This window comes from Chiloscyllium punctatum, chromosome 9 (assembly GCF_047496795.1).
Source record: "Chiloscyllium punctatum isolate Juve2018m chromosome 9, sChiPun1.3, whole genome shotgun sequence".
NCBI lineage: Eukaryota > Metazoa > Chordata > Chondrichthyes > Orectolobiformes > Hemiscylliidae > Chiloscyllium > Chiloscyllium punctatum.
Genome location: NC_092747.1, coordinates 39,930,419 through 39,950,385, shown reverse-complemented (window position 1 = coordinate 39,950,385; position 19,967 = coordinate 39,930,419). Strand labels below are relative to the sequence as shown.

At 41.3% G+C, this 19,967-nt stretch overlaps 1 protein-coding gene across 1 annotated transcript in view; it reads right to left on the bottom strand.

The window, feature by feature from the left end:
- flt3 (fms related receptor tyrosine kinase 3) overlaps positions 1–19,967 on the bottom strand; it is a 154,136-nt gene that overhangs the window by 8,217 nt on the left and 125,952 nt on the right. The window contains exons 19-23 of the mRNA XM_072577294.1: positions 16,283–16,393; positions 16,020–16,173; positions 13,659–13,795; positions 12,620–12,741; positions 12,410–12,532 (exon numbers count right to left, since the gene is read on the bottom strand). Coding sequence (XP_072433395.1) covers positions 12,410–12,532; positions 12,620–12,741; positions 13,659–13,795; positions 16,020–16,173; positions 16,283–16,393 — 647 coding nt within the window. The remainder of the gene's footprint in view (positions 1–12,409; positions 12,533–12,619; positions 12,742–13,658; positions 13,796–16,019; positions 16,174–16,282; positions 16,394–19,967) is intronic.

Below are 19,967 nucleotides of genomic sequence, written 5' to 3'. Positions count from 1 at the left end.
TTCCAGCACATACAAATGCACCATACTACAAGCCTGACTGACACGCATACTTGGTTTTGAGAGAAATCTCAGCAAAATGACTTCAAACAGTCAAAACTATTCAATAAATGCTGTCTATGAACAAAACTGTCTAATATGAGACATGAAGTTCTGAGGTTTGCAAGCAGATCTTGTTGTGTATGATTGGAACGCTATCTGTTGCAAATGATCAGATTTTCCACAATGTCCCTAGAGTGATTGTAACAAAGTTAAAAATCATACAGCACCAGGTTATAGTCCAACAGGTTTATTTGGAAGTACTAGCTTTCAAAGCGCTGCTCCTTCATCAGGGAGCTGTGGAGCAGGATCATAAGACACAGAATTTATTGCAAAAGATCACACTGTCATGCTTGCAATTCACATGCATACACATACACTCTTACATACTCACACTCTCATGCAGGCTCTCAGACACATCTCCTCCCTGCACCCCTGCCAAGAGGAGCACACACGCAAACACACGCTCTCACATGCACTCTCACACTCCCCCCCAACACACTCTCTCTCTCTCTCTCCCCCTCACATGCATACACACACACACACACACACACACACATGTAAGTCATAGAGATGTATAGCATGGATACAGATCCTTCTATCCAACTTGTCCATGCCGACCAAACATCCCAACTTAATCTCGTCCCATTTGCCAGCACTTGGCTCATATCCCTCCAAACCCTTCCTATTCAGATACCCATCCAGATGTCTCTTGAATGTTGCAATTGTGTCAACCTCCACCACTTCCTCTGGCAGCTCATTCCATACATGTACCACCCTCTGCGTGAAAAGGTTGCCCCTTAGGTCCCTTTTATATCTTTCCCTGTAGTTCTATGTCCTGTTGTTCTGGACTCCCCCACCCCAGGGTAAAGACTTTGTCTATTTATCCTATCCATGCCTCTCTTGATTTTATAAACCTTTCGATGGTCCAGGGACAACAGCCCCAGCCTATTCAGCCTCTCCCTATAGCTCAAATTCTCTAACCCTGGCAACATTCTTGTAGATCATTTCTGAACCCTTTCAAGTTTCACAACATCCTTTGGGTAAGAGGGAGACCAGAATTACAAGCAATATTCCAACAGTGGCCTAACCAACATCCCGTAAAGCCGCAATGTGACCTCCCAACTCCTGTACTCAATACTCTGACCAATAAAGGAAAGCATACCAAACGCCTCGTTCACTATCCTATCCACCTGTGACTCTACTTTCAAGGAGCTATGAACCTGCACTCCAAGGTCTCTTTGTTCAGCAACACTCCCTAGGACCTTACCATTAGGTTTATAAGTCCTGCTAAGATTTGCTTTCCCAAAATGCTGCACCTCGCTTTTATCTAAATTAAACTCTATCTGCCACTCTTCAGCTCATTGGCCCACCTGATCAAGAGCCCATTGTAATTTGAGGTAACCTTCTCAGTTGTCCACTGCACCTCCAATTTTGGTGTCATCTGCAAACTTATTAACTATACCTCTTATTCTGACATCCAAATCATTTATATAAATGACGAAATGTAGTGGACCCAGCACCGATCCTTGAGGCACTCCACTGGTCACAGGCCTCCAGTCTGAAAAAACAACCCTCCACCACCCACCCTCTATCTTCTACTTTTGAGTCAGTTCTGCATCCAAATGGCTAGTTCTCCCTGTGTTCCATGAGATCTAACCTTGCTAACCAGTCTCCCTCGGGGAAACTTGTCGAATGCTTTACTGAAGTCTATATAGATCATGTCCACCACCCTGATCTCATCAATCCTCTTTGTTCCTGATGAAGGGCTTTTGCCCGAAATGTCGATTTTGAAGCTCCTTAGATGCTGCCTGAACTGCTGTGCTCTTCCAGCACCACTAATCCAGAATCCTCTTTGTTACTTATTCAAAAAACTCAATCAAGTTTGTGAGACATGATTTCCCACGCACAAAGCCATGTTAACTATCTCTAATCAGACCTTGCCTTTACAAATACATGTAAATCCTGTCCCTCAGGATTCCCTCCAACAACTTCCCCACCACTGATGTCAGGCTCACCGCTCTATAGTTCCCTAGATTGTCCTTATCACCTTTCTTAAATAATGGCACCATGTTTGCCAACCTCCAATCTTCCGACACCTCACCTGTGACTATCGATGGTACAAATATCTCAGCAAGAGGCCCAGCAATCACTTCTCTAGCTTCCCACAGAGTTCTAGGGTACACCTGATCAGGTCCTGGGGATTTATCCACCATTATGAGTTTCAAGACATCCAGCACTTCCTCCTCTGTAATATGGACATTTTTCAAGATATCACCATCTATTTCCTCACAATCTATATCTTCCATGTCCTTCTCCACAATAAACACTGGTGCAAAATATTTGATTAGTATCTCCCCATCTCCTGTGGCTCCACAAAAAGGCTGCCTTGCCAATGATACTCACATCCCATGAACGTAAGAGCTAGAAGCAACAGCAGGCAATTTAGTCCCTTGAGCTTCCTCCATCATTTGATAAAATCATTGCTGAGCTCATCTCAGTCTCAACTTCTCTTTCCTACTTGCACTCCATAATCTCTCAGCTCATCGCTAATTAAAAATATATCTCATCCTTAAATTTACTCAATGTCCCAGCATCCACTGCATTCTGAGCTAGTGAATTCTACAGAATCATAATCTTCATCTCTATTTTAAACCTGCTCATTTTAAAACTATGACCTCTCATTCTAGATTGTTCCACATGAGGAAACATCTTCTCTACATCTACTTAGTCAATTCTCTTTCGCATATTGTATAGTTCAGTTGGATAGAGTCATAGAGATGTACAGTACAGAAACAGACCCTTTGGTCCAACCCGTCCATGCCGACCAGATATCCCAACTCAATCTAGTCCCACCTGCCAGCATCCGGCTCATGTCCCTCCAAACCCTTGCTAGTCACATACCCATCCAAATGCCTTTCAAATGTTGCAATTGTATCAGTCTTCACCACTTCCTCTGGCAGCTCATTCCATACACGTACCACTCTCTGTGTGAAAACCTTGCCCCTTAGGTCCCTTTTATATCTTCCCCCTCTCACCCTAAACCTATCCCATCTAGTTCTGGACTCCCCGACCCCAGGGAAAAAAATACTTTGTCTATTTATCCTATCCATGCCCCTCATATTTTGTAAAACTCTATAATGCCACCCCTCAGCCTCCGATGCTCCAGGGAAAACAGTCCCAGCCTGTTCAGCCTCTCCCTATGGCTCAAATCCTCCAACCCTGGCAACATCCTTCTTAATATTTTCTGAACCCTTTCAAGTTTCATAACATCTTTCCGATAGGAAGGAGACCAGAATTGCATGCAATATTCCAACAGTGGCCTAACCAATGTCCTATACAGCCGCAACATGACCTCCCAACCCCTGTACTCAATACTCTGACCGATAAAGGAAAGCATACCAAACGCCTTCTTCACTATCCTATCTATCTCCTCTCATTCTTCTAAACTCTCATGAGTATAGCCCAAAACTGCTCAATCTCTCTTCATAAGACAAACCTCTCATCTCTGGAATCAGTCAAGTGAACCTCCTCTGTTGTGCCTCCTTTGCAACTACATCCTTTGTCAAGTGTGGAAATCAAACTGAATGAGTCATAACAAAATAAATTTGTGAACTCCCTCTTGGATTTTGAGTGACCGTCTTAATACTAATGGACCCTAGTTCTGGCCTGGCTGCAAGTGAAAACATTTGAGACTTTCATAGTCTTAAATCTAGGTATGGGGTGAATTTGCATTTGCAGAATTGTAATTGCAGATACATCCTATTTTGTTCAAAAAGCGTACAATCTGCAGGCAGTCAATCCATGTAACATTTTATAAATTCCTCCTTTGAAATAGAAACAGTCTGACTCAAGACTGGTATACAGACAGACTCTAGCCTCACACCTTTAAAGCATTGTTTGAGTTGAGATGTCACTTTTTAAAAAATAAAACCTTAAGTTATCTCAAGAATGTGATTTGAAAGAAGTTCTGGGATTTACACATTAATGAACCAAGAGCCTGCAACCCATTCTAAAAGATGAAAGACTTAACAGCCATTTAGGGTTGTTCAGTATATCGTCTCAGTTGCATGCATGACACTGTGATCTTTTGCTATAAATTCTGTGTCTTATAATCCTGCTCCACAGCTACCTGATTAATCTGGTCCAATCTGGGAGCTCTGACTGACAGCTATAAACAGGAGTGTCCCCTTTGTTGTGAAGGGCACTGCTTGTCACTGGCCACCTGGGTGTTTTCCTATCTTCTTGGTGGTGGAAATTGAATAAAGATTCATGCACTTTGTGTCTTTCACTGTGTCTCACACCTGCACACACACACCATGGGTGTTGGGGAAAAAATAAGCACTACTGCAGTTAGGCGGTAGTGTGGGGGTTAAGAAAAAAAAGGGGGCATGTCTGATCACACAGCAAAAAAAATGAAGAAAAAAGAAGAAAAAAAACAGGAGTGTCAAAGATTCTGTTCACTCTGAGAACTGGCTCGAAGGAGGTTGCAACAGTGTCAAGTACTATGCATGTGTAAATAAAGGGCAACTTGGTGACAGGACATTGGCCTCTGGGGAATTATTTCATTGACGACTAGAGAAAAAAATATGCAGCTGAAGAAATTCGCTTTGAGTTGGGGTGAGCATTTCTGGCATCATGCCTTTATTTGGGAAACATGATTCATTTGATCCTGCCATTGAAGACTTGGCCCAGTATGTTGAAATAATGCATTATTTTTTCTAGGCAAATGACAGTGAGGCATTGAAAGCAAGGAATAATTCTTGTGGACCTGCAGCTTTTTCAGCTATTTTCTGAGGCACCAGATACTGAAAGCTTTCAAGAGTTGCTGGATTTAGCTAAGAAATATTATGACTCCAAGCCTCCTCTAAATCTGAAGCATGATTGACCAGGGGAATCTGTGTTGGGATCTTTACAAGGTTAAGATGACTGGCAGAGGCATGTGATTTTGGTTTAATCCTTAGTGAGATGCTGTGAGACCATTTAATATGTGGGATTAATGACATTAGTAACCCTGCAAAAGTGCCTACTAGCTGAAGCCCAAGTTGAATTCAAATAGGCACTACAACCCGCTTTGTCATTAGAAAATACTGCTAGTGGAGCATGTGAATTACAGGCTGACTGATGAAAGTGGACTCTCTTGCCAAGTTGACTGAGTTTTGGGGACATCACTTGAGTGAAGACAGCCTCACTCAGCACAGATCCTGAATGGAGGAACTCGAGGTCAGCCCACAGCACAACTCCAAAACAAAGCCAAGCCTTAATCAAAAGGTTAACATGGCTGGAAAGCCATTGTAGTTGCTGCAAAATGCAGACTCGTGATGGCTTTTTCAGGTCAGAGCAAAAGAGTCCCACTCAGCTTGAATTCAAAAAGAAAACTCATAGGCTGGTATCCAGGAGCATGCACACCCTGGAAAGCCCACCTACATCTGGCCTGAAACAGTTAAATTGCATAGCAAGATCCAAATCAGAACCAATCAAAACAAACTTCTGATTAAATGGTCACCTGGATCTAATGGAGATTAAAACTGGTGCCATTGCATCAGTGATTGCAGAACCAGTTCTTGACAAAATTAAATCTGGACTCCAACCCTTAAGTTTGTCTAAGATCTCAGCTAGACTGAGAACCTATGTCAGGGAGCCTTTACAGACTAAGGTTACAATTTTGGTTCCAGTCTCAATTCAGTTACTACAGATTGCAGTATATGTCTCAGGCCCAAGCCTGATGTGGTGAAATTGGTTGAGAAAGATTCACCTTGATTGACTCAACATTTTGAGATGAGAAAATGGCTGTCTGAGTGAAGCCCTAGATAAGTACCTGAATGTTTTTCAGGAAAGCCTTGCATGTTGACCAGGAAGCAATTTTATGATTCTTCAAAGCCAGCCCAGTGTCATTTGCCATATGTGCAAAAAGTGAGGCAGAAATCAGGGCTAAAAAGTAAGGAATCATCAAACCAGTCCAACTGAGAAGCCCAACAGGTCAGTTAGCATTTGTGGGACTTTTAAACAAACAGTAAACCACTTCTTACATCTGGATAAATACCCAATCCCTTGCAGAGAGGATTTATATGCAAAGCTGGACATGGGCTATGTGTACTTGCAATTACGGTCAGATGAAGAATCCCAGAACTTTGCTATAATAAATACCCATAAGGGTTTGAACCAATATACGAGATTACCATTTGGGCTATTGTCAGTCTGTGCAATCTTTTAGCAGATGACCTATCCTAGGTCGCTATTTATCTGGATGATGTGTTAATAGTAGGGAAGACTAATAAAGAGCAATTAGAGAATTTAGACATAGTCCTTAGACATAGTCCTTATACAGTTCTCCAAGGCAGGCTTACGCCTCAGAAGAAGAAAATGTGTGATCCAGACACCCCAAGTGACCTACTTTGGCTACAGAGTTGACAAGATCAGGTTACACCTGTTGGAAGATAAAGTGAGGGTGATCAAAGGTGCCCCAATTCCCATGTCTGTACTGGAACTTAGGTCTTTCCTTGGATGGTGAATAGTTACACAAAGTTCATACGTAACCCAGCTGCCATCTTTTAACTCTTATGTCTGCTACTGAAAAAGGGTCAGCCTTGGACATGGTCTCATAGCCAAGATGTAGCATTTAGGGAAGTGAAGAAGTAACTGTCATCATTTAAGGTGTTAGCCAGTGGTTGGATGTCCATAGAGTTTATTCATCAAACACAGAGATGATGATAGAAAAGCTGCAAGCATTTTTCGCAATACGTGGGCATTTTTCAACACAAAAGTGTTGTTCACAGACAATGGAGGCCATCATTTAGCAGCAGGGAATTTGAGTATTTCCTAAAGTTGAATGGCATTCAGTATATAAGGCCAGCTGCATACCACCTATTGAATAGTGATCTGGTGGAAAGAGCAGTTCAAACCTTGAAGACAGGCTTAAAGAAACAACCTACAGCCTTAATTGATATCAAACTGTCCAGTTCCTATTTGATTTTCGGACCATCCGTCACGCAACTACAGGGATAGCTCCAGCAGATTTGCGAATGGACGAAGACTCTGCACTAGGTTCAATCTGATTTTCCCAGACCTGGGATGGTGGGGGGAATGGCATCAAGAGCGACACAGCACTCCTCGAAGTGAGAGAGACAGTTTACTTCAGGGGATGGAGTTTGGTGCCAAAACAACAGAAATGGCCCTGCATGGATAAGAGGCATCAATGCTCGGTCAGGTTCTATAATGTACAAAATTCGGGTAGGTGAGGCGGTCCTGAACAAGCACTTGAACCACATGAAAGCTGCAAACTCACAGCTGGGCAAGAGTAAACCAAACCCAGCCCCTCAGGTCAGCCTGAAAGGCTATTGGAACCCAAGGTATCTCCCTCGTCATCTAGCATTGAAGAAACCTTAGAGTCTGAGGTGAACACAGCAGCTATAGCAGCCTTGATGCCTTTACTGACTGAAGAGGAGGATGAATTTCTTCCAAAATGCTCTGGTTGCAAGAGGTGAGCTATGGTCCGGTACAGTGAGATGCAAGGGATAAAGTGAAGCAAAGGGAGAGAATAAAGCAATAGAGCAGGACAGCAATTTCGGCACTGATTATCAGAATATGACAGAAAGCAACAGATTATGCAGGAAATTCCAAAGATTGTCAAAATAATTTTAAAAATATTTTAATGTGAGATGCAATGAAACAGGATTAATCAATAACATCATGGTACAGGAGTATTGAGGTGACACAATTTCACATTCATTTTGAAAGGGAGAAGTGTGGAATCCATCATTCATGTTTTAAATCTAAATAAAGGTGACTATGAGGGTACAAAGACAGAGCTGGCTAAGAAGGAGGAACTGGGAAACTAGGTTATAATTTAGGCCAGTAGTGTTGCAGTGTCAAATTTTAAGGAGGTATTCAGTAACTCTTAGAAAAGGTATATCCCAGTGAGAAAGAAAGGCTATTTGAGAAGGATGCATTCATCGGTGACTAATTAAGGAAAAAGTGAGGACTGCAGATGCTGGAGATCAGAGCTGAAAATGTTTTGCTGGAAAAGCACATCAGGTCAGGCAGCATCCAAGGAGCAGGAGAATCGACGTTTCGGGCATGAGCCCTTCTTCAGGAATGAGGAAAGTGTGCCGAGCAGGCTAAGATAAAAGGTAGGGAGGAGGGACCTGGGGGAGGGGCGTTGGAAATGCGATAGGTGGAAGGTGGTTAAGGTGAGGGTGATAGGCCGGAGTGGGGGTGGGGGCGGAGAGGTCAGGAAGAAGATTGCAGGTTAGGAAGGTGGTGCTGAGTTCGAGGGTTGAGACTGGGACAAGGTTGGGGAAGGGAAATGAGGAAACTGCATCCGCAGCACCCGATATGGCCTCCTCTATATTGGGGAGACAGGCCGCCTACTTGCGGAACATTTCAGAGAACACCTCTGGTACACCCAGACCAACCAACCCAACCACCCCGTGGCTCAACACTTCAACTCCCCCTCCCACTCCACCAAGGACATGCAGGTCCTTGGACTCCTCCATCACCAGACCATAGCAACACGACGGCTGGAGGAAGAGCGCCTCATCTTCTGCCTAGGAACCCTCCAACCACAAGGGATGAACTCAGATTTCTCCAGTTTCCTCATTTCCCCTCCCCCTACCTTGTCTCAGTCTCAACCCTCGAACTCAGCACCACTTTCCTAACCTGCAATCTTCTTCCTGACCTCTCCGCCCCCACCCCCACTCCGGCCTATCACCCTCACCTTATCACCCTCACCTTAACCTCCTTCCACCTATCGCATTTCCAACGACCGTCCCCCAAGTCCCTCCTCCCTACCTTTTATCTTAGCCTGCTTGGCACACTTTCCTCATTCCTGAAGAAGGGCTCATGCCTGAAATGTCGATTCTCCTGCTCCTTGGATGCTGCCTGACCTGCTGCGCTTTTCCAGCGACTAATTAAGGAAGTTAAGAATAGTATAAAAGAGTGAAAGAAAAAAAATCTGTACAAATGCACAAATATTGATGTACAAATCTGCAAAGATTATTGGTAGATCAGAGAATTAGATAAACATTTTGAACCAGCAAGTAACAAGTGGAGCAACAAGGCAATGTTAAAGATACTGAGCCTCTAGTAAAACTACAGCAGCCTTACAAAGTGAAGGATAAGGATATTAAGGAGGAGGAAGCTCTCCTTGTCCATGATACAGCTTGGCTGCATCGAGCACTATAAGTCAGATAGAACCTGAATGATACCAAGTTCCAGTAGATAAGAGTTGGGTGCAACAGACCATCGTTGAATGCTGGTTGGTTTGAATTGTCAGGGGAGAATTTTTTACTTATTGGTGAAGTGTGGGCATTGCTGGATGGCTGGCAATTACTACCCATCCCTAGTTGCTCTTGAGAAGGTGTCGGAGAGCTGCTGCTTGAACTGCTGCAGTCCACTTGCTGTGGGTTGAACCACAATGCCATTAGGGAGGGAATTCCAGGGTGTTGACCAAACGGCAGTAGAGGAACGGTGATTTATTCCAAAGTCAGGATGGTGAGTGGCTCGGAAGGGAATTTGAAGGTGGTATAGTTCCCATCTATCTGCTGCCCTTGTCCTTCTAGATGGAAGTGGTTGTGAATTTGGAAGGTGCTGTCTGAATTTCTGCAGTGCATCTTATGCTATTGAGTATCAGTGATGGGGGTGGGGGTAAGTGGATGCTGCGGATGCAGTGCCAATCAAATGGGCTGTTCCTTTGTCCTGGATGATGTCAAGCCTCTTGAATGTTGTTGGAGCTGCACTCATCCAGGCAAGTGGGGAATATTCCATCAAACTTCTGACTTGTCCTTGTAGATGATGGACTGGCTTTGTAGAGTTAGGAGGTGAGTTACTTGCCTCAGTATTCTTCGCCATGGTGCCCTGCTCATGTAGTCTCTGGGTTTACGTGGTGAGTCATTTGAGTTTCTGGTGAATGGTAATCCCAGGATATTGATAGTGGGGCATTCACTGATGGTAACAACATTGAATGCTAAGGGGAAGTGGTTAGATTGTCGCTTATTGTAGATGGTCATAGCCTGCTATTTGTGTGGCATGAATGTTACTACCATTTGTTAGCCCAAACCTGAATATTGTCCAGATTTTGTTGCATTTGAACAGGGACTACTTCAGTATCTGAGGACTTGTGAATAGTGCTGAACATTGTGCAATCATCAGCGAACATCTCCACTTCTGACTTTATGATGGAGGCTAGGTCATTCATGAACTAGCTGAAAATGGTTGGGCTAAGGACACTACCTGAGGAACTCCTGCAGAGATGTCTTGGAGCTGAGATGACTGACCTCCGACAAATACGACCATCTTCCTATGTGCCAGGTGAATCTCTAACCAGTGGAGAGTTTGCCCCCGATACCTTTTGATTTCAGTTTTGCTCGGGCTCCATGATTCCACACTCAGTTGTATGCAAGCTTGATGTCTAGGTCTATCACTCTCACCTCACCTCTGGAGTTCAGCTCTTTTGACCATGTTTGAATGAGGTCAGGAGCTGAGTGGCCCTGGTGGAATCCAAGCTGCGCATCGCTGAGCAGGCACTGCTTGATAGCCCTGTTGCTGACTTTACTGCTGCAAGTATTGCATTTTCTTTGTGTTCTGTTTTGCTGGCAGTCAATAAAAGCTCATGTTTGGACTTGTCCAATTGTTTGCCTGAATGTGATGATTTCTTACTTGATAATGCCAAGCTGTGGGTCTCCAGTGGGCAAACTTTAACTTTTGTTTTGTTTTCAAAAGACATCATCAGGATAGGGACAGAATGAACTTTTGGTAAGAAAGAAAACATGGACAAAGAAAGATGGATAATAGAGAATTATATTAGGAATATGGTGAATAACAAAGAACATAAAAATAACTTACTATTCACATATACATACAATGTCCCAAAGTGAAGTAGTTTAGAAGAGGAGTTATTGTAATAAAAAACACAGCAGCCAGATTGAACACAACTAATTCTCATAGATGTCAATGAGATAAATTGATAAATGAGATGTTATTCTGGATTAGTGGTGCTGGAAGAGCACAGCAGTTCAGGCAGCATCCAAGTAGCTGATTTCGAAGCTACTTGGATGCTGCCTGAACTGCTGTGCTCTTCCAGCACCACTAATCCAGAATCTGGTTTCCAGCATCTGCAGTCATTGTTTTTACCTAAATGAGATGTTAGCTGAGGGACAAATGTGATCCCGGTGATAAATCCTCTGCTTTTCTTCAAGGGGTCTCATAGATTTTTCATATGCATCTAAATCAATAGGCGAGAGGGTCACTGATCAGGAATGAGACAAATCAGTGGAAGAGATTATGGGGAGCTCTTGAAAACTGAGGAGAGAGAGATTAATGCAAAGAAAGAAAGAAAGAGTAGAATTGGAGCAACAATATTGGAAACAGCGAGAAGATCAAGCATAAGGAGACATAGATTGAAGTAGAAGCCAAATGGTCATGTAGAGGGAAATGCAAAAGGAACAAAGAAAGAGACAAAAACAGTCACATTGGGGAGATAAAATATGAGAAGCAGGACAGAAAAATGACACTGGTCAACATCACACATCTACAACTGATCAAATAAATGGGGTTCACTATTATTATAGCTCCTTTCCACAGCTCAAATGGTATGAAAACATTATTTACTTAATTAAGAACTTGAGGGAGGTGATGAAGGATCAAATTAACAATATTAACTTGTATTGTTTTACTAACATTAATACACATATTATATATTTCCAGCAGTGTCTGTTTTATTTGAAATTACCAATATTTGTGCATTATTAAATACTCATTTAAACTATTTATCTACCTTGTAATTTTACTGGTCAATAATGGGGCAAATCAGAAAGCTCAATGGTTCTAATTTTAATATGAGCTGAATTAGTTAATCTCAGTGGGAACAGTGACAATTATTAAAATATTACTGTTGGGTTAGAGTAGAAAATTGGATTTCCTGCTCCTGATTACAGACTTGCAACAAATAATGGAAGGCAGGCAAAAGAAAAAAATCTTTTCTTGATTGTTTAAAATTGACATCAGTAGATTGGTCATGAATTAAACACCTCTCCCTCTTTTCTGTTACATTGTTATAAAATAGACAGGAGAATGGAGACAAATTTTACATTGTCGCTAGATAGATAGGTAGATACATACATACATAACCGATGTAGACTGCAGGGTTTAAGAAGGCAGCACATCACCACCTTCTCAATGGACAGGCAATAAATGTTTACCCAGTTAGCAATGCCCACATTCCAAAAGTGAATTTAAAAAATTGCAAGGGTTCTATAACAATTGGACAATCTACAATAACTTAGTTTACATTGTCACCAAATGCTAAAATTGCTTACAGTATGTATGAATGATTAGGTGTGATTATAACAAGAAACAAACATAAACATGGACTTACATTGCCTCTGACAACGTAGTTAGAATCTTGCATGATGTCCCTGGCCAATCCAAAATCACATATTTTTGCTACTTTCCCATGGGTAACTAACACATTCCTTGCCGCCAGATCTCTGTGAATACACTAATAAACATCAATCATTAATTCACTTTGATAATACTAAGCTATAATTTTAATTATTTGATTCAAAGACTTTTTAAGTAAGATTACACTTTGTGAAGTCAGGAATTCCATCCCTTTAGCAACTTGATATGAAAAGCTCAGGAGATCCTCAAGAGTAAGAACGTGCAAATCTTCATCTTCATATCTCCTGGCATTCCGATATTCAACATCTAGACAGAGAAAGGTTGAAAAATGATTGAGTAATTGAAAATATCTGGCAAAGAATTTCTTATGTGCTACTCTACAGATATTAAAACTTTGTTAGAATCATTAAATTTGAAGTAATTATTACGTTGGAGAACAGTTGTTTATAAGGTGATTATTGGATTTTTATGTACATTGGGACTGGTGTTAGATGCAAACCTCTCTTAAAATAATGAGTACCTACCACATAAATATCAAAAATTTTCAATAACAGGGCAAATTTTCTTGGGGTAAATACTGTAACGAATATTCTATTTGTAACTCTATAACAAGGTCTGCATTACTTCTAAAATATTCTGTATATATTACCGTTGTACAACAAGTACACTCCAGGTTTTCTATGCACCATTTTCATGAACTTGCTTCACATATCATTGTAGCTTCCTACATCTTAGCCACTAAAGAAGCACTAAAATAAAAATTAAGAACTGCAAACAGAAACAGAAAATACTGGCGAAATTCAGCAGGTCTGGCAGAATCTGTAGAGCGAAAAACAGAGTTAACACTTCAATTCCAGAGACCCCTTGTCAGAACTTTCTAAGACCTGTTGGGTTTTGCCGGTGTTTTCTGTTCTTGTTCCAATAAAGGAGCAACCTGATTTGATGCTTGAATTACAATCTAATGTATACGGTATATAGTTGTAACATCAAACTTATATGTTGAACAAGAGTGGATGCTCCCTCCTAAACTGTGTAAGATACTGTGTGAACTAGTTACATATGCAATATATACAGAACACTGACCTTGACTGTGGGTTTTTCCCCTTTGTTGAAATAAACAACGGATCACTTACTATAGTCATCTACATTCTATTTTGCGATACAGTATTTATCCTTGGATGGACAGAAACAATTGCTCTAGAATTACACACACAATGTCTTACCTGTATTTAATGGGCATGTTAGTTCATCCTCATGGAATAGTAAATCACAATCAGATTTTTGTGACAACATGCCAGTATTGGATTCTCTATTCATGGGCACATAAGATTGATTTTGCACCACATTTCTAGCTTTATTGCTGTTCAAAACAGAGAATAAAAATGCTCATAAAATTGGTCCAATTTTCACGAAAAAAATTTCCATTACTAAATAAATGTTTATATTTGGGAACAAAATAACTTCACAATTGAGCTATAAATCTGAATACAAGGATGATCATAGAAACAGGCCCTTTGGCCCAACAAGTCCACACCAACCCTCCGAAGAGTAACCCACCCAAACCCATTCCCCTATCCTATCACTCGACCTTTACCCTGGCTAATGTACCTAACCTACACATCCCTGAAGACTATGGGCAATATAGCATGGCTGATTCACCTAACCTGCATATCTTTGGACTGTGGGAGGAAACCGGAGCAGCCAGAGGAAACCCATGGGGTGGACGTACAAACTCCACACAGACAGTCACCCAAGGCTGGAATTGAACTGGGTCCCTGGTGCTGTGAAGCAGCAGTGCTAACTGCTGAGCTACTATCACGCTCATTGTCTGAGAAAATGGGTGGAATTTTCCCCTCACTAGCATGGTGGGAGTAATGGAGAATAGGGTGACAAAATTGGGTAAGAAAACAATATCTTGCTGTCAAGATAAACACTCCCAATTTTTCCCTCTGGCATTAAATGATAACTTTAGAACCTCACTTTTGAATAGCGACCACCTTATTTCTGTGTATTTCTGTCTTATTAAAGACGCAATGTGTTCAATTTACATTTCACTTCCAGTTCTCTTCTCCTCCACTATGAAACTAGACAATATAAAGTCCTGACAGGCAAAACAGAACACGTACCGGATGGTTGTAGTTCAGTGAATGTGTGCCTCAGCCATCATGCCACTGCTCATTCTACACAACATCACTGCCTGTTCCATGGCCACCATCTTCCTCAACTCTTCATTTATGCAACTCCTCTTTAGAAAACCACCAACCTCACCATACATCTGCCCTTGGACCAACTTTAGGCCTTCAATACTTTACTTTGGAGTTCATGGATTGCTGTGATCTCTATATTTCTGCAAGATTGCTTTGAGTGCAATGACAGCCATTTATCTCAAACCTCTAGACAGGCATTAGTTCTTAGTGCTGTTAGTGATTCAATTAATTTAAAAGTAATAACTCAGAGTTATGGTGGATTGAACTAAGGTCAGGTTAGGTGTGTGCAAAATGTGCAAGGTCCAGGTTGTGCTGGAGCTGGAGGGGTTGGAAAATTAGCCCCTGCATATCCAGAACAGGGACATGATTTAAATGAAAATAGGTTCTTGGCATAGATGGGACAATTTGTTTATGATTACAAAGATCAAGTAATTATTTCTGCTTCATTAATTCAGTTGGTTGGATGACAGGTTTTCATTGCAGAATGGTGTGAACACTGTGGCTTCAATTCCCATACTGGCTGAGATTATCATGAAAGATTCTCCTTATAATCCTCTCCCCTCATGTGTCGCATTAAACAACTTCCAGTTGCCTCTCTAATGAGACAGCAGCCCTGTGTTCCAGTAATATTATGGTGACTTTACCTTTACCTTTAAAGAAGAATGCCCCGCATATTATTTTCTTGTTTATTATTCCTTTTTGTGTAATTGCAAAGTACTTTGCAAAACCTTTGTAAATCATGACTGAATGATTTTCAACAAGTACTAGCTATATTTACTGATAAATAGAGATAAAGCTTGAACTTATAAAATGTATCACATGTTCTGAAGATATGCCAAAATGTTTGATAGTCAACTAATTACTTTACAGCATACTGTTGGCAAATGCAGTAGCCTATTTCCACACAGCAAAATCCCAAAGACGAGATATCTGACTAGTCAATCTGTCTTGATGACATTAGCTGAGGGATAATTTTCAGCATTATGCTGCATTGCAAAGTGGCACATTGTCTTTAATGTTCATCTGAACAAACTGAAAAGCAGCAATACTGACAATGCAGATCAATCTCAGTCTGAAATGCCATGCTAGTGCTAAAACAAAAGTTCAACCTGTAATCTTCTAACTCAGGCAAGATTCAGCATTAAGCCATGCAAACACTTACATAATATTAGTGAATTGGAAATTCAATCAAATTGTTGATATCTTATTTATATGTTGGTCAGCCCGATAGTGTTTCTCATTGATTTTAGGAATTGGAAATAAAACATTTTCTTATCATGTGCTTATTTTTTTTCATAACAAACACAATAGAAATCATAAGGGTACTGGAAGATAATAAGACTGACCAACAGCAAATTTGATAAATATGTAGTTTACCTGAATTGCTGATCATTGTGAAGATTATGATAGAAGCTAAAGTTGTTATGTGCAAAGACATCAGTCAACGTCTTATGAAAATTCTCCCGGTTATTTCTTAAGTAATTAAGAAGGTCTCCATAGCAACAATATTCAAAGATTAGGTATACTGGACCTAAAATAGCACATAATTAAAATTTTGAGTAAGCAATTGAGTGAGTAAGTAAATAGTATGATTTAAATATGAAGACATACGAACTAAGCTTCAAGGAAAAGTTTCTTACCAGAAATAGTACAAGCACCTAAAAGGTTGACAATGTTTTCATGGCGCCCCATGTGAATCATCATTTTCAGTTCAGACATCAAGGCATCTTTTTCAGAAGGCTCATATTTTTCTTTTAAGTATAATAAAACATATTTATAAATTTACACTGACTTGATTTAAATTATTATACAAAGCACTATTTGATTTTGATATTTGTTTGAATTGTTTGTACAACGAGTTTAAATTTTCAATTTATTCTTTAGAGAGGATTCGGAGTAATCCAAGATGGAGGATGGGAGAAATTTCTGGCTGTAACAGGCTGCTCCTTTTTTGACGTATGTTAGGTGTTGGAGGTTGATTTCCTCGAATTCCAAGAGCAGCAATTACTGTTTTATATGCTGTTGCATTGTTTTGGAATTTTGGAACTTTGGAGAAAAATGAAGTCGAAACAATGGCACTTTTAAAAGGGAGTGGAACAAAGGCAGCACATGGTCTGTACAGGAGAGAGGGAAAGAAACCCACACTGCTAATTGACACAGCTGTGAACCTGTGCAGTTACCTCCTTTGCTGTTGAATTTGTGTATCGCTGGATATCGGAGTGCACCTGGGAAAATTAGCCAACAGTGAAATTTACAACTGATCTAGGAGGAACCTGTTTGGGAGAGGTCACAGCACAGAGACAGATAAGTGAATAGTTTTAAGGGTGGCCTTGGGGCCTTGCTGTAAGTTTGCAGTAGTGAGTAGAATGGGTTCTTTCTTGATTATATGTTTTATTGAGATATGTGTCTTGATTAAACTTGAAAATATAAGCCATAAGTATTAAGTTAGCCTGGAGTAGCGTTTTGTAGAGGAATAAGACGGTACTATTTTCTGGGTCTGCAGATTGGAAGAAACAAAAATGGCTCTTAGTAGAGAGATATGCTCTTCTTGTCGGATGTGGGAGTTTAGGGAGAGTTTACATGTTACTGAGGATTATATCTGCAATAAATGCCATTGGTTGCAAATTCTATCAGAATGAATGGATTGGTTGGAGTGACAGAGGCAATGAGGAATTTACAGGAGCAAGGGGATGTGATGGATGGCAGTTATAGGAAGGGAGAAAAGTCGCAGATACAGTCACATAAATGGGTTAACTCCAGGAAAGGTACAACAGGTAGGCAGGTTTTGCAGGAATCTTCTGTGAAGAGTGTGGTGCTGGAAAAACACATAGGTCAGGCAGCATCCAAGGAGTGGGAAAATCGATGTTTCAGGCAAAAGCCCTTCATCCTGATGAAGTGCTTTTGCCTGAAATGTTGATTTTCCTGCTCCTTGGATGCTGCATGACCTGCTGTGCTTTTTCAGCACCACACTCTCAACACTAATCTCCAGCATCTGTAGTCCTCACTTTCACCCAGGAGTCTTCTGTGGTTATCCCCATTTCAAACAAGTATACTGTTCTGGAAAATGTAGGGCGTGATGGATTCTCAGGGGAATGTAGCACGAACAGCCAAGTTTGTGGTATTGAGACTGGCTCGAATGTAATGAGGGGAACGTCGGGTTCCAAGAGATCAACTGTGTTAGGGGACTCTCTAGTCCGAGGCACAGACAGACGTTTCTGTGACCAGCAGCAACAAATCAGAATGGTGTGTTGCCTCCTTGGTGCCAGGATCAAAGATGTCTCAGAGAGGGTGTACAATGTTCTCAAGGGGGAGAGGGCCCAGCAGGAGATCATTGTACACATTGGAACCAACGACATTGGAAGGAAAATGGTAAAGATGCTGAAGGAAGAATAGAGAGTGTTCGGCAGAAATTTAAAAAGGAGGCCCTTGAGAGTAGTAACATCTGGATTACTCCCGTTGCTCTGAGCTAGTGAAGGTAGGAATAGGAGGAGAGAGCAGATGAGTACATGACTGAGGAGCTTGTGTATTTTTTGGATCATTGGAATCTTTTCTGGGATAGACGTGACCTGTAAAAGAAGGACGGATTTGGAAGGGAATTAATATACTGGCCAGGAGATTTGCTAGAGCTGCCCGGGAGGATTTAAAGTATTAAGATATCGTGGTGTGGGTGTTGGGACTCAGGGAGATACTGAGGAAGCATTACAGCTGTACTGAGGGAGGATATTCCCAGAAATACATCCAGGGAAGTTATTTGCGTGGAACTGAGAATTAAGAAATGGATGATCACCTTATTGAGATTGTATTATAGACCCCCCTAATAGTCAAGAGGGAAGTTGAGAAACAAATTTGTAAGGAGATTTCAGTTATCTGTAAGAATAAAAGGGTGGTTATGGTAGGGGATTTTAACTTTCCAAACATAGACTAGGACTGCCATAGTGTTAAGGGTTTAGATGGAGAGGAATTTGTTCAGCATGTACAAGAAAAACTTTTGATTCAGTATGTGGAGGTACCCACTGGAGAAGATGCAAAACTTGACCTACCCTTGGGAAATAAGGCAGGGCAGGTGACTGAGGTGTCAGTGGAGGAGCACTTTGGGGCCAGCAACCATAATTGTATTAGTTTTAAAATAGTGATGGAAAAGGATAGATTGGATCTAAAAATTGAAGTTCTAAGTTGGAGAAAGGCCAATTTTGATGGTATTAGGCAAGAACTTTCAAAAGCTGATTGGGGGCAGATATTCACAGGTAAAGGGAAGGCTAGAAAATGGGAAGCCTTCAGAAATGAGATAACGAGAATCCAGAGAAAATATATTCCTGTCAGGGTGAAAGGGAAGGCTGGTAGGTGTAGAGAATGCTGGATGACAAAAGAAATTGAGGGTTTGGTTAAGAAAAACAAGGAAGCATATGTCAGGTATAGACAGGATAGATCGAGTGAATCCTTAGAAGAGTATAAAGGAAGTAGGAGGATACTTTAGAGGGAAATCAGGAGGGCAAAAAGGGGACATGGGATAGCTTTGGCAAATAGAGTTAAGGAGAACACAAAGGGTTTTTACAAATACATTAAAGACAAAAGGGTAACTACCGAGAGAATAGGGCCCCTCAAAGATCAACAAGGCGGCCTTTCTGTGGAGCTGCAGGATATGGGGGAGATACTAAATGAGTATTTTGCATCAAGTTTACTGCAGAAAAGGTCATGGAAGATATAGAATGTAGGGAAATAGAAGGTGACATCTTGAAAAATGACCATATTACAGAGGAAGAAGTGTTGGATCTCTTGAACTGCATAAAAGTGGATAAGTCCCCAGGACCTAATCAGGTGGATCCTAGAAGTCTGTGGGAAGCTAGGGAAGTGATTGCTGGGCCTCTTACTGAGATATTTGGATCATAGATAGGCACAGGTGAGGTGCTAGATGCCTGGAGGTTGGCAAACATGGAACCGATATTTAATAAAGGTGGTAAGGAAAAGCCAGGGAACTATACACCGGTGAGCCTGACATCAATGGTGGGCCAGTTGTTGGAGGGAATCCTGAGGGACAGGATGTACATGTATTTGGAAAGGCAGGGACTGATTAAGGATAGTCAACATGGCTTTGCGCATGGGAAATCATGTCTCACAAACTTGATTGAATTTTTTGAAGAAGCAACAAAGAGGATTGATGAGGGCAGAGCGGTAGACATGATCTGTATGGGCTTCAGTAAAGTGTTTGACAAGGTTCCCCATGGGAGACTGGTTAGCAAGGTTAGATCTCATGGAATACAGGGAGAACTAGCCATTTGGATACAGAACTGGCTCAAAGGCAGAAGACAGAGGATGGTGGTAGAGGGT